This window comes from Amphibalanus amphitrite, unplaced genomic scaffold (assembly GCF_019059575.1).
Source record: "Amphibalanus amphitrite isolate SeventyFive unplaced genomic scaffold, NRLGWU_Aamphi_draft 001052F_arrow, whole genome shotgun sequence".
NCBI classification, from domain to species: domain Eukaryota; kingdom Metazoa; phylum Arthropoda; class Thecostraca; order Balanomorpha; family Balanidae; genus Amphibalanus; species Amphibalanus amphitrite.
Genome location: NW_024882546.1, coordinates 94132 through 103542, shown reverse-complemented (window position 1 = coordinate 103542; position 9411 = coordinate 94132). Strand labels below are relative to the sequence as shown.

The 9411-nt window shown below is 47.1% G+C and overlaps 1 protein-coding gene across 2 annotated transcripts; it reads left to right on the top strand.

Moving 5' to 3' along the window:
• The first annotated feature begins 687 nt into the window (after positions 1 to 687).
• Positions 688 to 9123, top strand: LOC122369584 (cell wall protein DAN4-like). 2 transcript variants are annotated; one of them, XM_043344431.1, is made up of 4 exons: positions 688 to 695; positions 4177 to 4496; positions 6764 to 6979; positions 7356 to 9123. In XM_043344431.1, the coding sequence occupies exons 2-4, from the start codon at positions 4310 to 4312 to the stop codon at positions 8006 to 8008; spliced, it is 1056 nt and encodes a 351-aa protein (XP_043200366.1). In that variant the 5' UTR covers positions 688 to 695; positions 4177 to 4309; the 3' UTR covers positions 8009 to 9123. The 2 variants fall into 2 exon arrangements, with proteins under 2 accessions (XP_043200366.1, XP_043200365.1); XM_043344430.1 differs by lacking the exon at positions 688 to 695 and adding an exon at positions 1302 to 1316 and having other exon boundaries at positions 4154 to 4496.
• Positions 9124 to 9411: the final 288 nt, after the last annotated feature.

The window sequence follows — 9411 nt, the reverse complement described above, 5'->3', positions numbered from 1 at the left end:
AAATTCGGAGAAACTCAAGTTGTCGACAGGACGTATGCCCTCTTGTACGTCAAAGACCGCCTAGAAAACAAACGTCTACAAATGAAGGCAGTATTCGTATGTTCGTTGTAATTGCAGCAGCCTAGCAACATGCATTGCATTCTGAGGCCTGTTTCACTAAAAACTTGCAATTGCAAGTGTTTGAGCTTTACAATTCATAAGTATTTTTGCAAACTATGTAAAATCGGATTTCACTAAACTTCATCACCAGCGGCACCTCCGATAAAAAGAGTTAGTAAATAAACTTGTAAACAGTAAAATTGTTTTTAATCAAGAACTATAACATGTTACAGATATTGCTTCTTTTTATCAAAATATGTCTAGTATTCATGTCAGAAATTGCATGAATAAATTAAAAATAATGATGCTGTTTCTGAATGGTACAAATGATAGTTCACAATATCTTATTATTGAAAGAAAATAGCACGCAAAACATTTGACAGCAGAAGACTGTTAAATGCAATTATGGCGCGCGAATGACAAAACATGATGATATTTATTTATTGCTCGTAGCTGGTTCGTAGGGATTGTGCTAAGTAAAAAAGAGCATATAATGACTCAGCATATCATATTTGTTTCAAATAATTGATTGCTTTGCATCATTGCACAAAAAGTAATAAAATTCCCAACGCAGGGGCCACTGGAATTTCGAGTTTGTAAGTACAACGTTTTCTTTCAAGTTTTTGGTCTTCGTGAAACAGAAAGTTTGCGATTTCGATGTTTCTTACAAACTTTTTTCTTGTAAAAAAGTTGGTAAATTTGAAACTCAAAATTCATGCCCGAAGGTTTCGTGAAATCCAAATTTCAAATGTTGGTAATTATTTCTTTTAAACTCAAGTTCTTTCTTTGTAATTACACACTTTATTTGTTAGTGAAACAGGCCTCAGATGGCGAATTACACTCGTGCTCAAAAACTATGCCGGCAACTGCCAATGCACTTAGGTCATAGGTGAGGAGAGGAAGGGTTATGTCAAATGTCAACATAGAAATGGCTTCATTTATTGAGCTGTGCCTATTGTACGTACATAATTCAACCAATCTATGCATTTCGTTTCTTGCAATCTACTCATGCTTTCACTCCAGCTTCAGAGTAATCATCCCATATTGTACGTCTTAAGATATTGATTTCTATGGCGGTTTGCAATTGCTAGCCACGTCTTATCTCAGTTTGGTGGCCCCGCATCGGCCCACTCGGCCGCTCTAAAATTGACTTATGGAGGAGGATGGTGGCTTTTATTTTAGCTTCTCCGCTGACTGCGGGGAGCGCCGTCGCCGAGGTAGGAGCAATAATTAGCTTCTGTTTGGGACTAATTTCCACGCTTAATTAACATTTTAATGTTATTTTAATTAATTCATGTTAATCTTTGACGCATTCTCTTTCTATTGATACCATCCACCGGTCTGAGAAGTACTGCCTTGCTGCGTAAGGGCCGATAAAAGATCACGCTTTTAGGGGTATCTCTTCAACATGGGGCAGGAGCAATAAATAGAGCGCTCTAATTTTAGCTTATTTCCCTGGTATGTCACCAACTGATATGGTCATCGCCCCGGCCCCGCCCACTCCAGCCAATGATTGGCTGATCAAATTTTAGTCTGGCGCCTCGTAGTTTCCAAAACTGACAGTAGCTGCTCATACATAACTACAAAAATTTAGATAGTCGCCAGTCGGTGAAATTTTAACATTGAATAAATGCATGCAAATATGCTTACCAAAAGTGGTTAGCTTAGCAGTGTCATTCGTTACTGGAACTCGAATCAAACCACGCACCAAGCCATTTTCACAAAGGCATTTCAAATTCAAGCATTTACCGGTTTTATAGCCTTGCATTTACCTCAGTTTACACAGTAATATCGATGTATTATTGACATTTGCTCAAAACACGCGTCTACAGTTTGGTCCTTTTCAAATGTGTTCTATTTATGCCTTTCTGAAACAGGAAAGCCTGTCCCTCGCTTTACCATTTGTCGACAACAGAATTCGGAACCGACTTTTTCAGCTCATTCACTATTTCTATGCTTACGAACACATTTCGTCTCAAGCGCGCTGAAATCATAGTGCTTCCACATACCTAACTACGCTGCCATATTTGTTTTTCCCTTTTTAGAGACATAAATTTTACTGAAAACGTAAAGTTTTATCTCCGCTAGTGGTTCGTTATTTTCAATAGCCTTTACCCTTCTCTTAGTCTTGACTTTATAATTTTATATAACTGATGCCGCATGCCCCTCCATCGTGACCGTTTGAGTGTCTGCCAGGCTGGCCGTGGCTGGGCGGTCTGCCGCCCCAAAGTGGAAATCCCGTTCCATTGAAATTGACTCGGCCCACTGAGTCCCCACTGAGCAGTGAGCCACTGTTGACTTTTGCCCTGAGTTAACATCCTATCTCAGTGAAGTCCACTCAGACCCTATTCAGCCCAGATTTGGCCCCAAATTAACCCGCTCGCCGGACCTATTGGTTTTCTACATACGCGCCGGCCTAGGGGGGGGGGGGGGCGGGTACGACCCCCCTCGCGGTTTCGCCCCTGGTGGAGCTAGCGCGTCGCGGAAAAAACGAGCGTGTGCGCCGTTACGAGACGCAGAGATTGGTACACGATTTTAAGGTCCTAGGTTAACCGGTGACCTCTGAGGTCAGGTCAAGTGCCCCAAGGTACGGTTCAGTTTTTGGCGAATAACTTCGCAAAAAAATGGCCGCAGAGCCGCGATTTTGGCAGCATCGTGTTCGCCTCGCTCAGGCGCGTGGAATGATATACTTTTTGTTCGGGTCCGGTCAACTTAGGGTGTTGACCTCAGGTCAAGGTCAGGTCAGCACCCCCAGGTCACGAAGTTGGTCGAAAGAGGTCATGTCGCATATCATTTGATTCGGCAGGTCTTCCTGAGTCCATTGGTGGCTTTCCCGACTCGCTAGCTCAATTTGATCAAGAGTTATTGACGAAAAACGAATATGACCTTGATGACGTCATAAATGACGTCACGCAAGGTCAACATTGCAAAAGTGACGCATCTAACCTTGCAAGAAGTGCATCAAATCACGATTCTGTGTGCTTGAGATAGTTGGAGATCATTCCCGGCGCCAGAATAGCAGTTTTCATTTTTCCCCATTGACTTATGGTGAGGTCACGAAAATGACCTGACCTCATATGACCTTTAGGAAAAATCCGAGATACATAAAATGTGAGACTCATAATGGATACTAGATCCTGCAAGTTTCATTTCCCTGTGACATCTCCTCTGGCAGTGAGGGTGTTGCGAAGTTGCGACATCTGAAGACCGTGCAGAGGTTCACTTATGACGTCATAGGTCAGTGACCTGACCTGACCCAAAAATGTGGTTGGTGTCAAAAGATCCGGCTTAAATCAAAGGTCAGGTATGCCAAGTTTCAGCTCTCTATCGCCAGCGTGTTCGGAGCTATCACGAAAAAAACCCTATGGGGGGGGGGGCGGCACCCGACCCCCTCCCCCCTCGGCCGGCGAGGGTTAAATTACGAAGGCAGCCAAAATTAAATTGGGGATACCTCGGGTCCTCGGATCCACTTGAAATTCATACAGTGGTGTGCGAATTTTTGAGCCCTTGGGGTTGGCCCGGTAGCAAATACGTAGCCCAAACCATTCGGTTTCAGTCTTATCCGTCCGTCTGACCCTCAGAGGTCAACATAGTGAATGGTCACGACCCAAAAATGACAACATACCTATGCACAACACAACATCTGCACATTGGACAAGCGGTGGAACTTTATATCTCTTTGGGAGCCCCCCCCCCCAATGAATACTTGAGTCCCCCCCCCCCCAACGTTTAAAGGCGCCCCTCCGGAGACCAGAATATTCCGAGTCCCCAAGATTGATGATTCGGGAGTCTTGGTGGAAACTGGAGGTCATACTTGATACTAATCAATCTGCTTCCCGATTCTTAGAATCTAAAGAATAAGAACCGGAGATAGTTGAAAATTATTTTTTCGGGCACGACACGTTAGCAGCTCTATTCATTGTGCTAACAAATTAAAACCCCAAACTAATAATACATCACTTGAACTAATCTACTATCATTATCGGCCGATCGTCGCGTTACAATATCCAAAGTGGTGTAATAACTAGGTATCTGCACCGATACATCAGCTCAGTCCCGCCCCGCCCTGTTCGGGAGCGCCGTCGGTTCCGGTGCCAGTTGCGTCTGTTGGTTGTTTCGGTCGCCGGGGCGGCGGCAGCCAGGCACCGGTCCGCAGCCAGGAGGAGCACCCCGCGGACCAGGCGCCGTCCCACTCCGCCGCCGTCCCGCCATGGAGCTGCCGGTGCTGCCGCTGCTGGCGCTGGCGCTGCCGACGGGGGTGCTGGCCAGCTCCCAGTACCAGCTGGCTGTGGACGCTGGCGTACCGTTCCCGCCCCACAACTACCACATGAGTTCGGCGCCGGCCAGCTCCTGGAGCCTGCCGCTCGACCCGCTGCAAAACTTCACCACGTCCCAGTGTGAGTGACGTATGTATGTACGGATCAGGGAGTAGACAGTAGGGACTCCCAAGCAGGGCACCGGGCGGGGGATGGTGGTGTGAGGAGACCCAAGCGCATTATCTGGAGTAACTGGAAATGGAAAACAGGCGGGTAAATGGTAGCGGGACGGTTTACGGCAGGGTTTGGTGTTTGTTTAATTTTTCAAATAAACAAACATAAACAAACTATTCACGAACAAATGTGTTCGCGAACAAGTCACGTCATCGGTCAAATTTTGGTAAACAAACAACGAACAGTTCGCAAACGTTCATGAACTGTTCGCGAAAACGGTAAAGAGGGGGTAGATAAGACCCCCTCCTTAGCCATTTCGCTCCTAATTGAGATAGAACCTTGCGGAAAAAGCCAGCGTGTGCGTCTTTACGAACCAAAGCGATTGGTATCCGATTTCAAGGTCTTCCACCAACCGGTGACCCCTGAGGTCAGGTCAAGTGTCATAAAGTAGGGGTTTGGTTTTTGGTAAATAACTTCGCCACAAATGGGGGTAGAGCCGCGATTGTGGCACCATCGTGCTTGTCGTGGCCAGGCGCGTCGAATGATATACTTTTTGTTTGGATGAGGTCTTTTTAGGATGTTGACCTCAGGTCAAGGTCAGGTCAAAGCCACTCGGGTCACAAAGCTGCATGGAGGATGTCATGCTGCATATCATTCGATGTGGCAGTTCTTTCTGAGTCAAGTGATGGCTCAACCGACTCGCTAGCTCAATTTGATCGAAAGTTATTAGCGAAAAGCTCCTACTGCACCAAACAAACTTAGTAGCGTCTTATATGACGTCATGCAAGGTCTTAAATGCACAATTTAAGCCTCAGCGTTGCAAGAATAATTATGAATTACGATTTCATGTGCTTGAGATATGACTGGTGCATTTTCACATGTAAAACATGTCTGCAGTCATGTCTGCGTTACAGCGATGCAGAATGTATCGCTGTATGTCTGCCTCATTACGATGAATGGGGCTGAAACTAAAAAATAGGACTATATCGAGCCAAAATCAGCAATTCGTCTGCCTCAAAGCTGCAAAAATTTCAATCTTAGGTCAGTTAAGGCCAGGTCGCCAGACCACATTACATGTGTTCGTCGTCCGTCCCTCTAAAAAGGGAAATGATGTTCAACCAAGCTAATTTGATTATTTCAAAGAATATTTCCAAGCATTCAGCGATAGGTGAGGCGACTAAATCCATACAGCTTAGGTATATCTCAGCTTTTTAATATTGGTGGGTGACTTAAGGTCAGGTCAATTTTATTTCACCCCATTAGGTATGCCAATGGAGAAAATAAAACTGCGCCTCCTTCGCAGGTGTGGCTTTTCCCACACACAAGCATCTTCAGTAAAGCTTACTTACAAAGTTTTTCTGAATACCTACAAAATCTGAAAAGTGCACCTGCATGACCCTTCATTTTGCACTGTATGGTCATTTCAGAGGGACGAAACACTTCGAGTGTGTTCATCACAACAAAATAAGTCTGCTGAAGGCAGGAGAACAATTTCCGTGGTCCGTTGCAGGCTATCCGGTCCGTTTTAAACCATTCGTGACTGATCAGTCCCTTTTAAGTCGACTTTAACTGTGGTCCGTTTAAGTCGACTAAAGGTGTGTTGTCTGGTTGGGTCGTCTTTAAAGGTCGCCCCACACTGGACCTCGCATGCGGGTTGCGAGTTTGCGGGTTTTGAGTTTGCGGGCATAATACTCATTCATATAGAGTGATTAGACCGTTCCCTTATGATGACTTCATGAATGCAGTGAAGCCAGTACCTACACCTTCAGAAAATTACATATTACATAGTCATACCAGAGCAACGAACCAAAATTCGATTCCAACGAAAAACCCGCAAACCTCGCAGAACTCGCAGACCTCGCAGCGAGGAAAATCGAAAGTTGACTCAAAATCAACTTTTGGAATGCGATGCAAGGCGGCTCGCAAGCTAAAAACATGCAGACTCGCTTGTTAGAGGGTAGTGTCGGTCACTCAGCTTAGATTGTATTATTTGATTTTGAAGAAACCCGAAAACCCAAAAACTCGCAACCCGCATGCGAGGTCCAGTGTGGGGCGGCATTAACGGTTTGGTACGTTTAAGCCGACTATAGTTATAGTTGTTTTGTGTGGTCCGCTTATAACTGTGTGGTCCGTTTTCAGTTCATCCGTGATTGTTTGGTCCGTTCTCGGTTCATAGTCATACTGTGTGGTCTGTTTTCAGACCATCCGTACAGATTGATTTGTCTCTTTTCCAGGTCAGTGCACTGTCCGATGCCTGTCCGATCCGCTCTGCTTCAGTCTGAGTCACTCCCTGGAGGGCGAATGTCAACTATTCGCAGTCCGCGGCGCCCCGACTGACACAATTGACACCACTGACACTATTGACACTACCAGCATTACCGGGACTGACGGCCCCGACACCCAGCAGGTCGTCACTGACATCCTGACCGTCCGAATCCGAGACAAAATGGGTGAGTCCGAGCTGATTTCCGAACCGAATTCGAGTGTACGTTCAACACAAATGTAACGCATGTTAGTGGGGTCCGTGGGCAGCGGCCGCATGTTAGCGAGTTACTAGTTACGAGCGCTGTAGATTGGTGGAGAAAACAGCTATTTACGAATTAGCGCAGAATAATGCATGGTCAGACACTGCGTCCGATAAATAATTACAGGCCAAAGCCGCAGAAGTTGCAGTATCTACTTTACCTGGCAGTATTGATTGTCATTTTCGTTAAAAAGAAACGATAAGGAGTTTCAATTAGAACAGACACGAGAGCATGCTCTATCATAGCCAGTCATATCTATCCCTGTTCCTAATGACCGTCCACCTCGTGTGGTTGTTCACAGCGCGCCTGGGCGACTTCTGCTTCAGCTCGGAGGAGTGTCAGTTTGTGGTGGAGGGCTCAGAGTGTGTCGGCGGCCTGTGCCACTGTCCGACCGGCACCGCCCCCGACCCGGAGCTGGAGCCCACCGCCTGCTTGGTCCTGGCGGCTGCCGCAGGGACGAAGACCGCCAGTGGAACGGACACACAAACGACCACAGTCGACTCGGCGACGGCCGACGCCGCGACTGGACAGACCGCGGTGGATGAGCCGCTCGTGGCCGAGGAACAGGGTACTGCTGAGCTATCTACTACCGACCAACAGACCACAACTGGCGAGACCAGCAGCGCAGCCACCACCACGACTGTACTGCCAACTACCACTGCACCGCCAACGACAACTTCTGGACGGCCGACGACAACCACAACCGAGCCGCCAACAACCACTGTGTCATCAACGACAACCGCCGGGTCGCCAACAACCACTGCGCCGCCAACAACCACTGCGCCCCCAACAACCACTGCGCCGCCAACAACCACTGCGCCCCCAACAACCACTGCGCCGCCAACAACCACAACTGCACAGCTAACGACCACCGGGCCGCCAACAACCACAACTGAACTGCTAACAACTACTACGCCGCCAACAACCAAGTCACCAACAACCACCAAGTCATAAACAACCACCAAGTCACCAACAACCACAAAGTCACCAACAACCACCAAATCACCAGCAACCACTACTGAGTCACCAACGACCACTGAACAGCCTACAACTACCACTGAACGGCTCGGCGTCAATGAACCCTCCACAGCATAAGAGCTAGCGATCCATCTACGCATTTGCCGGAATAGCCAACGAATCGAATGCTGTCCGACCCTACCCCAACACCTACCACGACAGGGGCGCCACAACAATGCTATACACGCTACTTATCATCAATGTCTCGACAACCGCTGCTTCCACAACCAGCGCGGCGTCCACCACGGCACCACCTGACCACAGCAACCACGTCACCGCCACCCAGTTAAGTATTTACAACGAGCAAGCTACCAGGAAGCTGCCGCCGCCAGCCACTTCTAGTCATATAGTTCGCAGCAGATCTCTTACCCAGCGCTCACAATTACAATAGCAGGACTAGTTCCAACTTCGACCACTACACCACTCCACTACTTAGTTCCAGTGCTGGCGCCTGGCTGTGCTGTACAAGTCAGCCATTTGAACAGCCGAAAGTATGCGTTCTTGAACCTCGAGCAGCATTCATTCGCATATTTTCAGTCTCTCTTTTCCTTACAAATCTGCGAATGTCGCTCGCCAATTGCCGCACCGGCGCGGCGCCACGAAAACCTTCACCCTGACTTTGCCGATATTTGGCCGGGGCCCTGTCCATGATACTGCGGCCTACCCGGGCGAGGCGGTCCCGTCAACTGACTCGACCGAATGAGAGAGGAGCGTCATTTGTGGACGGGATTAACGATTACGGATGATATGAAAATGATTGTGGACTAATCATAACGGTGAGGGCACTAGGAAGCTAGCAATGAGTTCCCCACTTGCACACTGTCCAGCTGCTCTTCAGTCCCATCCTCGTTGTTTCAAGAATCCAAAGTCTTATTGTATCGTCGCTACACCCAACAAGGCGCCGTATCTGGATGTGTGGTAGCTGTACCAGTAATATTAGATCAGTATCGGAGGTGTGTTATATGTTTCATCAATGCACTGCGCTTGTTTGTTTTAGTTAGTACAATGATCAGCTTGGCGGATATTATAGTAGCAATAAATAACGAAATATACAACTTCTTCCTGATAAGAAGATATAATTCGTGTGTTACTCGTCATATGAACGTGCAAGAAATATCAGATGAGAACAAACTGCCCTACGCAAGAACACACGTCGTAACATTCGCTTAAAGGGACCCTCCCACCTTCAAAAAAGTTAATGAATTGGCATGAAAGTGATGTCGCTCGGTTCAGAAAGAGCGAAAACGAATATCTACCAAATTTCACCGAAAAATATTCACCGGTTTTCAAGATATTAGACTTTTACTTTTGTTTACTTTTTGGGATCTCCGCTGTTCCTA

What these genes read in the sequence shown, in the direction of transcription:
- LOC122369584 (XM_043344431.1), top strand. Translation starts at nt 4,310, where the DNA reads ATGGAGCTGCCGGTGCTGCCGCTGCTGGCGCTGGCGCTGCCGACGGGG. An exon ending in AAACTTCACCACGTCCCAGT is followed by an intron (nt 4,497 to 6,763) that starts GTGAGTGACGTA and finishes TCTCTTTTCCAG; the next exon opens with GTCAGTGCACTGTCCGATGC. An exon ending in CCGAATCCGAGACAAAATGG is followed by an intron (nt 6,980 to 7,355) that starts GTGAGTCCGAGC and finishes GGTTGTTCACAG; the next exon opens with CGCGCCTGGGCGACTTCTGC.